This window comes from Engystomops pustulosus, chromosome 9 (genome assembly GCF_040894005.1).
Source record: "Engystomops pustulosus chromosome 9, aEngPut4.maternal, whole genome shotgun sequence".
In the NCBI taxonomy this organism is placed as follows: Eukaryota; Metazoa; Chordata; class Amphibia; order Anura; family Leptodactylidae; genus Engystomops; species Engystomops pustulosus.
The window spans coordinates 108,743,328-108,760,664 of record NC_092419.1 but is presented as its reverse complement, the minus strand read 5'-3'; the positions used below and the strand labels follow the sequence as shown (position 1 = coordinate 108,760,664).

Sequence of the window (17,337 nt, the reverse complement as noted above, 5' to 3'; positions counted from 1 at the left end):
TGGCCGTCGGACGATCCGACGGATCCAGACAAACCGCAGGAAGAAGGTGAACTCCGGTGGACCTGATCAGGGAAGCGACACATGCAGGATATCGGGCGCACGATCTTTGTGAATCGCGGCACAGGGCATGATCGTCAGACAACGCACCACGGGATCGCAACAGGAACGGGTAAGTAAATGCGCCCCATAATACGCGTGGACTGGAAAAGGGTTGTAATGCATGGCTGTTTTCTTCCACCGACGGCGCCACCCTTGACCATGGTTAGTGCAGGTATTGCAGCTCAGCTGTAGAGAAATGAACTGAGCTTAATTGTAATACCACACACAACCCATGGGCAGGAGAGGCGCCGTTTCTGGACGAAAGCAATGTCATGTAATTTGGCTAAATAAGAAGATTTGGATGGAAGCCTCCTGACCCTCCTCTGACCGGGGAAGGAAGGATAACACATGCTGGATTTCATCATCTTTTGGATATTATCCTGAGCTCAGTGTCTTTATCACGTGATACAAACCTTGCTGTTGCTTCTCGATGTAAGGCTCGATCAGTAGTCCTCTCTTCGTCTGGTCAGCCACGGCTTCTTTAAGGACCTGGCCGCAGGACACTGTCCATTAAGAGAAATAATTACAATGTGAATAATGCTCATCCCTATAAAGGGTCAGTAGTCACCGATATTAGTTACTATGTGGAATATCAGACCCATAATAATGTATATGGACTTACCATTGACAATGTCGTATTTCTGTGCCAGCAGCATGGCTTGGAGGCTCCTTCCACTGCCGGGTGGTCCGTACAGGAGTATGCGGGGCGTGAAAGGCGCTAGAGACCGCGGTTTGCTTAATACAAATGTTAGAACTAAGGAGGGAAACACAAAGTGTTTAATGAAGGCAAATCTTAAAAGTCATATAATAATTAAAGAGGGTAATAGGGTGGTCTGAGCTGGGGTACAGGGGTCAGTGTTTGCGTGTCTGCGAGGCAATGAGGCCACGTGGTGATACCGTGTGATATCCGTGTAAAAAATAGGGCGGCACGGTGGCTGAGTGAGTAGCACATCTGCCTTGCAGCACTGGGGTCCTGGGTTCGAATCCCACCCAGGTCAACATCTGCAAAGAGTTTGTATGTTCTCTCCGTGTTTGTGTGGGTTTCCTCAGGGTCCTCCGGTTTCCTCCCACACTTCAAAAACATATTGTTAGGTTGTTTAGATTGTGAGCCCCATGGGGACAGGGACCAATTTGACATGCTTGTGCAGTGCTGCGTAATCTGTGTGCGCTATATAAATAAATTAATTATTATTATTATTAAAAAATGGACCCATATATATAATATATGACAGAACTATCCCCTGACCTGCCAGCAGGGGGCACAGTTGCACTCCAGCAGCCATATTGGATGTGACACCAATGGCCCTGCACAGAGGGCGCCCCATCATCTCGCACCCAAAGGACTCTGCTAACTTGAAGCGAACCCACCCATCGCATCCTGCCTCCTGGTTTATCCTAATATTCTGCGATCGGATACAGACAGAACGCGCCGCTTACAAATGGGGCTAATTTTCGGTAAATAACTGTAAGTTAATTAGGAGTAATAATCCCCCAGATGAGCCGCTTGACTAATGAACTAGAAGGAAGAAGGAACTCGGAAGCCTCAGATGCCCCGGGAAGGAACTTCTGAGGATTTTCCTAGAAGAAGCACTCGCTTGTTTTGCGCTTCCCCATCCCTAATTTATTTGCCTCCATTATTAATTAATAGTAATTAATATTCAATCGCCTGCGTCTTTATTTACTGATTTCTCCATGAATTCTTTATGAAAGATGATTTCAACTTTTAGATGTAATTAAGCAATTTGAAAACTAATTAATTTTCCTGGTGAAAAAGAGACCTGCATCCATATTCATTCCTGGGGCTGGGGGGCACCGTCATGGGGCTGGGGCTCCGTCACGGGGCTGGGAGGGGGGCGCCGTCATGGGGCTGGGGCGCCGTCACGGGGCTGGGAGGGGGGGCGCAGTCATGTGTTTGACGCAACTTTATGGCAAGGGGTCAAGACGGAAGCAAGTGTGTAATTAATAGGGCAAGTGAGGGGTGTAGTAGGGGGCCAGGACCTCACATGTGTTCTTACAGGGTCCTCTGCTCCATCGTCTATGGGGACAGTAATTATTTACTGAAAATCTTTCCTGTGAGTGGCTGCTGACAGCAGGGGGCGCTCATCCACGCTGCAGATGGACTACCCTAGGGCACATGACTGTACAGGTCTATACTACTACCCTAAAATAAGGCCTCCCCTGAAAATAAGAGCTAGTGGCAGCCATTGCAGCAGCTCCCCCCGTGTCGTACATTAGTATTAGTAGATCATTTAGATACCACAAGAGGTTGTGACCTGCAGGAAGAAATCATGGGATAAAATCTGACTGTTGCGCTGTAAATGTGCTCCCAGCAGCTACCCGGACAAGAAGGGGGTCATTTAAGGAAACTGCTATTGCTAAACATGAGAGATTGGGGACAATGATTCCATTAGAAATGGAGTCACAAGAAATTCTACATGAAATAAGTTTGGAGAGTTATTGTCTTCTCTGACATCCTTATAAATGTGAATTATTTTTCATGGAAATACAAGACATCCCCTGAAAATAAGACCCCATATAAGACACTGGGGGTCATTTACTAAGAGCCCGAATCGCTATTTTTCGTCGGCTGTCCCGAATATTACCGATTTGCGCCGTCTTTCCCTGAATCGCCCCGGGGTTTTTGGTGCACGCAATCGGATTGTGGCTCATCGGCACCGGCATGCATGGAAATGGAATTCGGGGCGTGTGGCCGTCGGAAAACCCGACGGATTCGGAAAAGACGCGGAATTTAGAAAAAAAAAATGGTGTCGCTTGACACGCGCTTACCTGCACCCAGGAATAGGATAGTGTATTCGGATGTGCAGCTATATAGCGGGTGAGTGGGCAGTATAGGATTTTGTAGCTATATAGTGGGTGGGTGGGCAGTATAGGATTTTGTAGCTATATAGCGGGTGGGTGGGCAGTATAGGATTGTGCAGCTATATAGCGGGTGGGTGGGCAGTATAGGATTTTGTAGCTATATAGCGGGTGGGTGGGCAGTATAGGACATGCAGCTATATAGCGGGTGAGTGGGCAGTATAGGATTTTGTAGCTATATAGCGGGTGGGTGGGCAGTATAGGATTGTGCAGCTATATAGCGGGTGAATGGGCAGTATAGGACATGCAGCTATATAGCGGGTGAGTGGGCAGTATAGGATTTTGTAGCTATATAGCGGGTGGGTGGGCAGTATAGGATTGTGCAGCTATATAGCGGGTGGGTGGGCAGTATAGGATTGTGCAGCTATATATCGGGTGAATGGGCAGTATAGGACGTGCAGCTATATAGCGGGTGAGTGGGCAGTATAGGATGTGCAGCTATATAGCGGGTGGGTGGGCAGTATAGGATTTTGTAGCTATATAGCGGGTGGGTGGGCAGTATAGGATTGTGCAGCTATATAGCGGTTGGGTGGGCAGTATAGGACATGCAGCTATATAGCGGTTGGGTGGGCAGTATAGTATATACAGCTATATAGCAGGTGGGTGGGCAGTATAGGACATGCAGCTATATAGCGGGTGGGCAGTATAGGATTTTGCAGCTATATAGCAGGTGGGTGGGCAGTATAGGACGTGCAGCTATATAGCGGGTGAGTGGGCAGTATAGGACGTGCAGCTATATAGCGGGTGAGTGGGCAGTATAGGACGTGCAGCTATATAGCAGGTGAGTGGGCAGTATAGGACGTGCAGCTATATAGCGGGTGGGTGGGCAGTATAGGATGTGTAGCTATATAGCGGGTGGGTGGGCAGTATAGGACGTGCAGCTTTATAGCAGGTGAGTGGGCACTATAGGACATGCAGCTATATAGCGGGTGGGTGGGCAGTATAGGACGTGCAGCTATATAGCGGGTGGGTGGGCAGTATAGGACGTGCAGCTATATAGCGGGTGGGTGGGCAGTATAGGATGTGTAGCTATATAGCGGGTGGGTGGGCAGTATAGGACGTGCAGCTATATAGCGGGTGGGTGGGCAGTATAGGACGTGCAGCTATATAGCGGGTGGGTGGGCAGTATAGGACGTGCAGCTATATAGCGGGTGGGTGGGCAGTATAGGACGTGCAGCTTTATAGCAGGTGAGTGGGCACTATAGGACATGCAGCTATATAGCGGGTGGGTGGGCAGTATAGGATGTGTAGCTATATAGCGGGTGGGTGGGCAGTATAGGACGTGCAGCTTTATAGCAGGTGAGTGGGCACTATAGGACATGCAGCTATATAGCGGGTGGGTGGGCAGTATAGGACGTGCAGCTATATAGCGGGTGGGTGGGCAGTATAGGACGTGTAGCTATATAGCGGGTGGGTGGGCAGTATAGGACGTGCAGCTATATAGCGGGTGGGTGGGCAGTATAGGACGTGCAGCTATATAGCGGGTGGGTGGGCAGTATAGGACGTGCAGCTATATAGCGGGTGGGTGGGCAGTATAGGACGTGCAGCTATATAGCGGGTGGGTGGGCAGTATAGGATGTGCAGCTATATAGCGGGTGGGTGGGCAGTATAGGATTTTGTAGCTATATAGCGGGTGGGTGGGCAGTATAGGACGTGCAGCTATATAGTGGGTGGGTGGGCAGTATAGGACGTGCAGCTATATAGCGGGTGGGTGGGCAGTATAGGACGTGCAGCTATATAGCGGGTGGGCAGTATAGGACGTGCAGCTTTATAGCGGGTGGGTGGGCAGTATAGGACGTGCAGCTATATAGCGGGTGGGTGGGCAGTATAGGACGTGCAGCTATATAGTGGGTGGGTGGGCAGTATAGGACGTGCAGCTATATAGCGGGTGGGCAGTATAGGATGTGCAGCTATATAGCAGGTGAGCAGTATAGTATATAAAGCTATATAGCGGGTGGGTGGGTGGGCAGTATAGGACGTGTAGCTATATACCCTGGGAGAAGACGTCCATGCACGGCTGGTCTGCGTTGATCTTCTTGTATTTCTTGGGAAAGGCTCGCAGAATTCCGGGGATGTTCCTGTGATATTCCAGCAGTCTCTTCCCAGTCTCATCCTCTGTGATTCCCGCTGGCTCCACTAATTTCCTTTGCAACTCGGGGTCTTCAGGCCAATCAAACGTAACGTGATAGACCTCTGCAAGACACAGGCAGGGACAGTGCAGCTTCATTCACTGACAGCTATCACATGTTATATGGGGTGCCATGTGGAGCATGCTCACTACTCCTCTATGGGAGCGCTGCACAGACAGTGAATGGAGCAGTAGGTTCATTCACTGACAGCTATCACAGGTTATATGGGGGTGCCATGTGGAGCATGCTCACTACTCCTCTATGGGAGCGCTGCATAGACAGTGAATGGAGCAGTAGGTTCATTCACTGACAGCTATCACAGGTTATATGGGGGTGCCATGTGGAGCATGCTCACTACTCCTCTATGGGAGCGCTGCATAGACAGTGAATGGAGCAGTAGGTTCATTCACTGACAGCTATCACAGGTTATATGGGGGTGCCATGTGGAGCATGCTCACTACTCCTCTATGGGAGCGCTGCATAGACAGTGAATGGAGCAGTAGGTTCATTCACTGACAGCTATCACATGTTATATGGGGTGCCATGTGGAGCATGCTCACTACTCCTCTATGGGAGCGCTGCATAGACAGTGAATGGAGCAGTAGGTTCATTCACTGACAGCTATCACAGGTTATATGGGGTGCCATGTGGAGCATGCTCACTACTCCTCTATGGGAGCGCTGCATAGACAGTGAATGGAGCAGTAGGTTCATTCACTGACAGCTATCACAGGTTATATGGGGTGCCATGTGGAGCATGCTCACTACTCCTCTATGGGAGCGCTGCACAGACAGTGAATGGAGCAGTAGGTTCATTCACTGACAGCTATCACAGGTTATATGGGGGTGCCATGTGGAGCATGCTCACTACTCTATGGGAGTGCTGCACAGACAGTGAATGGAGCAGTAGGTTCATTCACTGACAGCTATCACATGTTATATGGGGTGCTATATGGAGCATGCTCACTACTCCTCTATGGGAGCGCTGCACAGACAGTGAATGGAGCAGTAGGTTCATTCACTGACAGCTATCATAGGTTATATGGGGGTGCCATGTGGAGCATGCTCACTGCTCCTCTATGGGAGCGCTGCATAGACAGTGAATGGAGCAGTAGGTTCATTCACTGACAGCTATCACATGTTATATGGGGTGCCATGTGGAGCATGCTCACTACTCCTCTATGGGAGCGCTGCATAGACAGTCAATGGAGCAGTAGGTTCATTCACTGACAGCTATCACATGTTATATGGGGTGCCATGTGGAGCATGCTCACTACTCCTCTATGGGAGCGCTGCATAGACAGTCAATGGAGCAGTAGGTTCATTCACTGACAGCTATCACATGTTATATGGGGTGCCATGTGGAGCATGCTCACTACTCCTCTATAGGAGCGCTGCATAGACAGTGAATGGAGCAGTAGGTTCATTCACTGACAGCTATCACAGGTTATATGGGGGTGCCATGTGGAGCATGCTCACTACTCCTCTATAGGAGCGCTGCATAGACAGTGAATGGAGCAGTAGGTTCATTCACTGACAGCTATCACAGGTTATATGGGGGTGCCATGTGGAGCATGCTCACTACTCCTCTATGGGAGTGCTGCACAGACAGTGAATGGAGCAGTAGGTTCATTCACTGACAGCTATCACATGTTATATGGGGTGCCATGTGGAGCATGCTCACTACTCCTCTATGGGAGTGCTGCACAGACAGTGAATGGAGCAGTAGGTTCATTCACTGACAGCTACCACAGGTTATATTGGGGTGCCATGTGGAGCATGCTCACTACTCCTCTATGGGAGCGCTGCACAGACAGTGAATGGAGCAGTAGGTTCATTCACTGACAGCTATCACATGTTATATGGGGGTGCCATGTGGAGCATGCTCACTACTCCTCTATGGGAGCGCTGCACAGACAGTGAATGGAGCAGTAGGTTCATTCACTGACAGCTATCACAGGTTATATGGGGTGCTATATGGAGCATGCTCACTACTCCTCTATGGGAGCGCTGTATAGACAGTGAATGGAGCAGTAGGTTCATTCACTGACAGCTATCACAGGTTATATGGGGGTGCCATGTGGAGCATGCTCACTACTGCTCTATGGGAGCGCTGTATAGACAGTGAATGGAGCAGTAGGTTCATTCACTGACAGCTATCACATGTTATATGGGGTGCCATGTGGAGCATGCTCACTACTCCTCTATGGGAGCGCTGCATAGACAGTGAATGGAGCAGTAGGTTCATTCACTGACAGCTATCACAGGTTATATGGGGTGCCATGTGGAGCATGCTCACTACTCCTCTATGGGAGCGCTGTATAGACAGTGAATGGAGCAGTAGGTTCATTCACTGACAGCTATCACAGGTTATATGGGGGTGCCATGTGGAGCATGCTCACTACTGCTCTATGGGAGCGCTGCATAGACAGTGAATGGAGCAGTAGGTTCATTCACTGACAGCTATCACATGTTATATGGGGGTGCCATGTGGAGCATGCTCACTACTCCTCTATGGGAGTGCTGCACAGACAGTGAATGGAGTAGTAGGTTCATTCACTGACAGCTATCACAGGTTATATGGGTGCTATATGGAGCATGCTCACTACTCCTCTATGGGAGCGCTGCATAGACAGTGAATGGAGCAGTAGGTTCATTCACTGACAGCTATCACAGGTTATATGGGTGCTATATGGAGCATGCTCACTACTCCTCTATGGGAGCGCTGCACAGACAGTGAATGGAGCAGTAGGTTCATTCACTGACAGCTATCACAGGTTATATAGGTGCTATATGGAGCATGCTCACTACTCCTCTATGGGAGTGCTGCATAGACCGTGAATGGAGCAGTAGGTTCATTCACTGACAGCTATCACAGGTTATATGGGGGTGCCATGTGGAGCATGCTCACTACTCCTCTATGGGAGCGCTGCATAGACAGTGAATGGAGCAGTAGGTTCATTCACTGACAGCTATCACAGGTTATATGGGGTGCCATGTGGAGCATGCTCACTACTCCTCTATGGGAGCGCTGCACAGACAGTGAATGGAGCAGTAGGTTCATTCACTGACAGCTATCCCAGGTTATATGGGGGTGCCATGTGGAGCATGCTCACTACTCCTCTATGGGAGCGCTGCATAGACAGTGAATGGAGCAGTAGGTTCATTCACTGACAGCTATCACATGTTATATGGGGTGCTATATGGAGCATGCTCACTACTCCTCTATGGGAGCGCTGCATAGACAGTGAATGGAGCAGTAGGTTCATTCACTGACAGCTATCACATGTTATATGGGGTGCTATATGGAGCATGCTCACTACTCCTCTATGGGAGCGCTGTATAGACAGTGAATGGAGCAGTAGGTTCATTCACTGACAGCTATCACAGGTTATATGGGGGTGCCATGTGGAGCATGCTCACTACTGCTCTATGGGAGCGCTGCATAGACAGTGAATGGAGCAGTAGGTTCATTCACTGACAGCTATCACATGTTATATGGGGGTGCCATGTGGAGCATGCTCACTACTCCTCTATGGGAGTGCTGCACAGACAGTGAATGGAGTAGTAGGTTCATTCACTGACAGCTATCACAGGTTATATGGGGTGCTATATGGAGCATGCTCACTACTCCTCTATGGGAGTGCTGCACAGACAGTGAATGGAGTAGTAGGTTCATTCACTGACAGCTATCACAGGTTATATGGGGTGCTATATGGAGCATGCTCACTACTCCTCTATGGGAGCGCTGCATAGACAGTGAATGGAGCAGTAGGTTCATTCACTGACAGCTATCACATGTTATATGGGGTGTCATATGGAGCATGCTCACTACTCCTCTATGGGAGCGCTGCACAGACAGTGAATGGAGCAGTAGGTTCATTCACTGACAGCTATCACAGGTTATATGGGTGCTATATGGAGCATGCTCACTACTCCTCTATGGGAGCGCTGCATAGACAGTGAATGGAGCAGTAGGTTCATTCACTGACAGCTATCACAGGTTATATGGGTGCTATATGGAGCATGCTCACTACTCCTCTATGGGAGCGCTGCACAGACAGTGAATGGAGCAGTAGGTTCATTCACTGACAGCTATCACAGGTTATATGGGTGCTATATGGAGCATGCTCACTACTCCTCTATGGGAGTGCTGCATAGACCGTGAATGGAGCAGTAGGTTCATTCACTGACAGCTATCACAGGTTATATGGGGGTGCCATGTGGAGCATGCTCACTACTCCTCTATGGGAGTGCTGCATAGACCGTGAATGGAGCAGTAGGTTCATTCACTGACAGCTATCACATGTTATATGGGGTGCTATATGGAGCATGCTCACTACTCCTCTATGGGAGCGCTGCACAGACAGTGAATGGAGCAGTAGGTTCATTCACTGACAGCTATCACAGGTTATATGGGGTGCCATGTGGAGCATGCTCACTACTCCTCTATGGGAGCGCTGCACAGACAGTGAATGGAGCAGTAGTTTGCTTGACCTGACTCCGCTATTCATCAGGGGGAATGGGACCCTTTTCTTGTGATCACTGAGGGTCCCAGAGGTTGGTGCATGAGGGATGACAATGAAAGTTGGGACAACCCCTTTAAGGGCCTTAGCTCAGTGGCTTTGGCATGATAGCTCAGAGGGCATCATGGGAGTTGTAGTTGGAGTGTGTGTCCTACCTCCAGTTGTGGGGTCGATCCTCTTCCCGATATTCCTCTCAATCAGAACAATATCCGGAGCATCCAGGACGACTGTGAAAGAGGACGGAGCAGAAGATGAGACGGGCGCGGACCTATAATCCTGCAGGTAAGTGATCGGGCCTGGGGTGCGCTTTGTACAACCCCTCAATAAATGATAATCTCAGGCAGAACCTGGTGAGCGCCCCCCACAGGTGAGATCCCATCTGAACCAGCAGCCTGACCATACAATGAGAAGAAGCTGCTGGACTCCAGAACCAGCGCCGGACCAGCCCCGGGGTGGGATGTACTAATTGTAATGACAGTTCTGAGATGTAAGGAGATTCTATCCTGTATCAATAGCGCCACTCCTGACCACAGATTGCATGCGGTACTGCAGCTCTGATCAATTGTCAAGAAAAACAAACAATGACAACGATGAGTGCGGAACCTGGATCACAGAGGAGCGGCAACTCTCATCCGGGCGGTTTCAGTCCATTTGAGAACGCCATCCGTTTTAATGGTTCTCCCCAATCACCTTAATAGATAAACAGGTTCTAAGCAGCCAAACGCATGGTAAACGGCAAAAACGGATGCTTATTAAGACTCACCAACATGATCCGGAGAAATCCCTTGTATCTGTAGGAGTAATGCTTGTTCCCTGGTGCGGGGGAATCCTTCAAGTACCCAACCCTGGAAGGAATGACACACATCAGAAGAAGAGCTTGGAATATTATACTCCAGAGCTGCACTCACTATTCTGCTGCTGGTGCAGTCACTGTGTACATACATGACATTACTTATCCTGTACTGATCCTGAGTTACATCCTGTATTATACTCCAGAGCTGCACTCACTATTCTGCTGCTGGTGCAGTCGCTGTGTACATACATGACATTACTTATCCTGTACTGATCCTGAGTTACATCCTGTATTATACACCAGAGCTGCACTCACTATTCTGCTGCTGGTGCAGTCACTGTGTACATACATGACATTACTTATCCTGTACTGATCCTGAGTTGCATCCTGTATTATACCCCAGAGCTGCACTCACTATTCTGCTGCTGGTGCAGTCACTGTGTACATACATGACATTACTTATCCTGTACTGATCCTGAGTTACATCCTGTATTATACTCCAGAGCTGCACTCACTATTCTGCTGCTGGTGCAGTCGCTGTGTACATACATGACATTACTTATCCTGTACTGATCCTGAGTTACATCCTGTATTATACACCAGAGCTGCACTCACTATTCTGCTGCTGGTGCAGTCACTGTGTACATACATGACATTACTTATCCTGTACTGATCCTGAGTTACATCCTGTATTATACCCCAGAGCTGCACTCACTATTCTGCTGCTGGTGCAGTCACTGTGTACATACATGACATTACTTATCCTGTACTGATCCTGAGTTACATCCTGTATTATACTCCAGAGCTGCACTCACTATTCTGCTGCTGGTGCAGTCGCTGTGTACATACATGACATTACTTATCCTGTACTGATCCTGAGTTACATCCTGTATTATACACCAGAGCTGCACTCACTATTCTGCTGCTGGTGCAGTCACTGTGTACATACATGACATTACTTATCCTGTACTGATCCTGAGTTACATCCTGTATTATACCCCAGAGCTGCACTCACTATTCTGCTGCTGGTGCAGTCACTGTGTACATACATGACATTACTTATCCTGTACTGATCCTGAGTTACATCCTGTATTATACTCCAGAGCTGCACTCACTATTCTGCTGCTGGTGCAGTCGCTGTGTACATACATGACATTACTTATCCTGTACTGATCCTGAGTTACATCCTGTATTATACTCCAGAGCTGCACTCACTATTCTGCTGCTGGTGCAGTCACTGTGTACATACATGACATTACTTATCCTGTACTGATCCTGAGTTACATCCTGTATTATACCCCAGAGCTGCACTCACTATACTGCTGCTGGTGCAGTCACTGTGTACATACATGACATTACTTATCCTGTACTGATCCTGAGTTACATCCTGTATTATACTCCAGAGCTGCACTCACTATTCTGCTGCTGGTGCAGTCGCTGTGTACATACATGACATTACTTATCCTGTACTGATCCTGAGTTACATCCTGTATTATACACCAGAGCTGCACTCACTATTCTGCTGCTGGTGCAGTCACTGTGTACATACATGACATTACTTATCCTGTACTGATCGTGAGTTACATCCTGTATTATACTCCAGAGCTGCACTCACTATTCTGCTGCTGGTGCAGTCGCTGTGTACATACATGACATTACTTATCCTGTACTGATCCTGAGTTACATCCTGTATTATACCCCAGAGCTGCACTCACTATTCTGCTGCTGGTGCAGTCACTGTATACATACATGACATTACTTATCCTGTACTGATCCTGAGTTACATCCTGTATTATACTCCAGAGCTGCACTCACTATTCTGCTGCTGGTGCAGTCACTGTGTACATCCATGACATTACTTATCCTGTACTGATCCTGAGTTACATCCTGTATTATACCCCAGAGCTGCACTCACTATTCTGCTGCTGGTGCAGTCACTGTACATACATGACATTACTTATCCTGTACTGATCCTGAGTTACATCCTGTATTATACCCCAGAGCTGCACTCACTATTCTGCTGCTGGTGCAGTCACTGTGTACATACATGACATTACTTATCCTGTACTGATCCTGAGTTACATCCTGTATTATACTCCAGAGCTGCACTCACTATTCTGCTGCTGGTGCAGTCACTGTGTACATCCATGACATTACTTATCCTGTACTGATCCTGAGTTACATCCTGTATTATACCCCAGAGCTGCACTCACTATTCTGCTGCTGGTGCAGTCACTGTGTACATCCATGACATTACTTATCCTGTACTGATCCTGAGTTACATCCTGTATTATACCCCAGAGCTGCACTCACTATTCTGCTGCTGGTGCAGTCACTGTGTACATACATGACATTACTTATCCTGTACTGATCCTGAGTTACATCCTGTATTATACCCCAGAGCTGCACTCACTATTCTGCTGCTGGTGCAGTCACTGTGTACATACATGACATTACTTATCCTGTACTGATCCTGAGTTACATCCTGTATTATACCCCAGAGCTGCACTCACTATTCTGCTGCTGGTGCAGTCACTGTGTACATACATGACATTACTTATCCTGTACTGATCCTGAGTTACATCCTGTATTGTACTGCAGAGCTGCACTCACTATTCTGCTGGAGCAGTCACTGTGTACATACATGACATTACTTATCCTGTACTGATCCTGAGTTACATCCTGTATTATACCCCAGAGCTGCAGTCACTATTCTGCTGCTGGTGCAGTCACTGTGTACATACATGACATTACTTATCCTGTACTGATCCTGAGTTACATCCTGCATTATACTCCAGAGCTGCACTCACTATTCTGCTGCTGGTGCAGTCACTGTGTACATACATGACATTACTTATCCTGTACTGATCCTGAGTTACATCCTGTATTATACCCCAGAGCTGCACTCACTATTCTGCTGCTGGTGCAGTCACTGTACATACATGACATTACTTATCCTGTACTGATCCTGAGTTACATCCTGTATTATACCCCAGAGCTGCACTCACTATTCTGCTGCTGGTGCAGTCACTGTGTACATACATGACATTACTTATCCTGTACTGATCCTGAGTTACATCCTGTATTATACCCCAGAGCTGCACTCACTATTCTGCTGCTGGTGCAGTCACTGTGTACATACATGACATTACTTAGCCTGTACTGATCCTGAGTTACATCCTGTATTGTACTGCAGAGCTGCACTCACTATTCTGCTGGAGCAGTCACTGTGTACATACATGACATTACTTATCCTGTACTGACCCTGAGTTACATCCTGTATTATACCCCAGAGCTGCACTCACTATTCTGCTGCTGGTGCAGTCACTGTGTACATACATGACATTACTTATCCTGTACTGATCCTGAGTTACATCCTGTATTATACCCCAGAGCTGCACTCACTATTCTGCAGCTGGTGCAGTCACTGTGTACATACATGACATTACTTATCCTGTACTGATCCTGAGTTACATCCTGTATTATACCCCAGAGCTGCACTCACTATTCTGCTGCTGAGGTAGTCACTGTGGGCATGCTGGGAGTAGTAGCTTGGCAACACCTGGAGAGTCACAGGTTAAGGCCTCATTCCTCATTTCCGTGGCTCACCCAGACCGGATCCCGGTGCCGGGAGAAAGAGGTGGGAGGGGTGAGTGCTCTTCATATATCTCCCATAGTATAAGACCATGCCCCATTACGGCCGTGTGAATGAGCCCTAACATGTGATGAATGGACCTGGAGGCAGAGACTTCGTGCAGGAAGTTGGAGTTAAACTTTTCCAGTTGAAAAAAAACACAAGAGCTAAAATCTAAATAAAAAATCCTCCCGTTTGGAGGATAAACTGAGCCACGAGGTGTTTGCTCTACAACAATTATGGAGAAACCTCTCTGCAATTTGCTTTAAGGAAACACAACTCGAGGCTTCATGCATATTAAACGGCGCTGCGGCGGCTGCCGGTGATTATTTTGTGTATTTTTCAGATATTTCCCGGGGTCTGGAGGAACTCCGCTCCCAAATAAAGAGAGAAAAAAAAAATCAATCAATCCTTTAATTAGAATATATTATGTGGCGTCTTGACACATGGTAGCGCGGTGCCGGCTCCACCGCCGAGCCGGCGCTTTGTTCAGAACAGGTTAATTGATATTCTGATGCGCTGCGCTCCTCTGGCTGGCGCTGCCTCCATACCCCCAGTGGTTTGCTTCCGTTTCATCCCACATCAAAAAAGCGTATGCTGGGGGCACCCTGAGCACCGCTCCGAGCTGGAGGTCTCACCAGCTGCAGCGAGCCGGCGATCACAGGAGGACGCGCCGCCAGCAGATGTCACACATAAGACGAGATCCAGACTTATAAATATATATGTGGACAGTCGTAGGGTTAGAGGCGGCGAGGGAACCGCGCAGGAACACGAAACGCAAGGCCTGACTCACAAACAGACTGCCTTATGTGCTCGCAGCGCCGGTAATGAGGAGTACAGCAGTGTTATGGCTGCCACCAAGATCAGTGTCGGACATGGACGCGACAAGTTACAAGGGGAAGGGGGTTATTTAAAGGGAATGTATCAGCAGGTGTGACGCCTATGACTGCAGCCAGTGTTATGTACTGTCCCTGGAGAGATGTGTAATCACACCTCACACTGCTGTGCTCTGTGCTATCTGCAGCCAGTGTTATGTATTGTCCCTGGAGAGATGTGTAATCATACCTCACACTGCTGTGCTCTGTGCTCTCTGCAGCCAGTGTTATGTACTGTCCCTGGAGAGATGTGTAATCAGACCTCACACTGCTGTGCTCTGTGCCCTCTGCAGCCAGTATTATGTACTGCCCCTGGAGAGATGTGTAATCAGACCTCACACTGCTGTGCCCTGTGCTCTCTGCAGCCAGTCTTATGTATTGTCCCTGGAGAGATGTGTAATCATACCTCACACTGCTGTGCTCTGTGCTCTCTGCAGCCAGTGTTATGTATTGTACCTGGAGTGATGTGTAATCATACCTCACACTGCTGTGCTCTGTGCTCTCTGCAGTCAGTGTTATGTATTGTACCTGGAGAGATGTGTAATCATACCTCACACTGCTGTGCTCTGTGCTCTCTGCAGCCAGTGTTATGTATTGTCCCTGGAGAGATGTGTAATCAGACCTCACACTGCTGAGCGCTGTGCTCTCTGCAGCCAGTGTTATGTATTGTCCCTGAAGAGATGTGTAATCAGACCTCACACTGCTGTGCTCTGTGCTCTCTGCAGCCAGTGTTATGTACTGTCCCTGGAGAGATGTGTAATCACACCTCACACTGCTGTGCTCTGTGCTATCTGCAGCCAGTGTTATGTATTGTCCCTGGAGAGATGTGTAATCATACCTCACACTGCTGTGCTCTGTGCTCTCTGCAGCCAGTGTTATGTACTGTCCCTGGAGAGATGTGTAATCAGACCTCACACTGCTGTGCTCTGTGCCCTCTGCAGCCAGTATTATGTACTGCCCCTGGAGAGATGTGTAATCAGACCTCACACTGCTGTGCCCTGTGCTCTCTGCAGCCAGTCTTATGTATTGTCCCTGGAGAGATGTGTAATCATACCTCACACTGCTGTGCTCTGTGCTCTCTGCAGCCAGTGTTATGTATTGTACCTGGAGTGATGTGTAATCATACCTCACACTGCTGTGCTCTGTGCTCTCTGCAGTCAGTGTTATGTATTGTACCTGGAGAGATGTGTAATCATACCTCACACTGCTGTGCTCTGTGCTCTCTGCAGCCAGTGTTATGTATTGTCCCTGGAGAGATGTGTAATCAGACCTCACACTGCTGTGCTCTGTGCTCTCTGCAGCCAGTGTTATGTACTGTCCCTGGAGAGATGTGTAATCAGACCTCACACTGCTGTGCTCTGTGCCCTCTGCAGCCAGTATTATGTACTGCCCCTGGAGAGATGTGTAATCAGACCTCACACTGCTGTGCCCTGTGCTCTCTGCAGCCAGTCTTATGTATTGTCCCTGGAGAGATGTGTAATCATACCTCACACTGCTGTGCTCTGTGCTCTCTGCAGCCAGTGTTATGTATTGTACCTGGAGTGATGTGTAATCATACCTCACACTGCTGTGCTCTGTGCTCTCTGCAGTCAGTGTTATGTATTGTACCTGGAGAGATGTGTAATCATACCTCACACTGCTGTGCTCTGTGCTCTCTGCAGCCAGTGTTATGTATTGTCCCTGGAGAGATGTGTAATCAGACCTCACACTGCTGAGCGCTGTGCTCTCTGCAGCCAGTGTTATGTATTGTCCCTGAAGAGATGTGTAATCAGACCTCACACTGCTGTGCTCTGTGCTCTCTGCAGCCAGTGTTATGTACTGTCCCTGGAGAGATGTGTAATCACACCTCACACTGCTGTGCTCTGTGCTATCTGCAGCCAGTGTTATGTATTGTCCCTGGAGAGATGTGTAATCATACCTCACACTGCTGTGCTCTGTGCTCTCTGCAGCCAGTGTTATGTACTGTCCCTGGAGAGATGTGTAATCAGACCTCACACTGCTGTGCTCTGTGCCCTCTGCAGCCAGTATTATGTACTGCCCCTGGAGAGATGTGTAATCAGACCTCACACTGCTGTGCCCTGTGCTCTCTGCAGCCAGTCTTATGTATTGTCCCTGGAGAGATGTGTAATCATACCTCACACTGCTGTGCTCTGTGCTCTCTGCAGCCAGTGTTATGTATTGTACCTGGAGTGATGTGTAATCATACCTCACACTGCTGTGCTCTGTGCTCTCTGCAGTCAGTGTTATGTATTGTACCTGGAGAGATGTGTAATCATACCTCACACTGCTGTGCTCTGTGCTCTCTGCAGCCAGTGTTATGTATTGTCCCTGGAGAGATGTGTAATCAGACCTCACACTGCTGAGCGCTGTGCTCTCTGCAGCCAGTGTTATGTATTGTCCCTGAA

The 17,337-nt window shown here is 48.5% G+C and overlaps 1 protein-coding gene across 2 annotated transcripts in view; it reads right to left on the bottom strand.

The window, feature by feature from the left end:
• The window catches only part of AK8 (adenylate kinase 8), an 86,205-nt gene that overhangs the window by 46,237 nt on the left and 22,631 nt on the right, over positions 1–17,337 (bottom strand). For both annotated transcript variants that reach the window (XM_072125531.1, XM_072125530.1), the window contains 5 exons: positions 10,394–10,475; positions 9,786–9,857; positions 4,969–5,169; positions 722–853; positions 513–602 (listed from right to left, as the gene is read on the bottom strand). In XM_072125531.1, the coding sequence (XP_071981632.1) occupies positions 513–602; positions 722–853; positions 4,969–5,169; positions 9,786–9,857; positions 10,394–10,475 (577 nt within the window). The remainder of the gene's footprint in view (positions 1–512; positions 603–721; positions 854–4,968; positions 5,170–9,785; positions 9,858–10,393; positions 10,476–17,337) is intronic.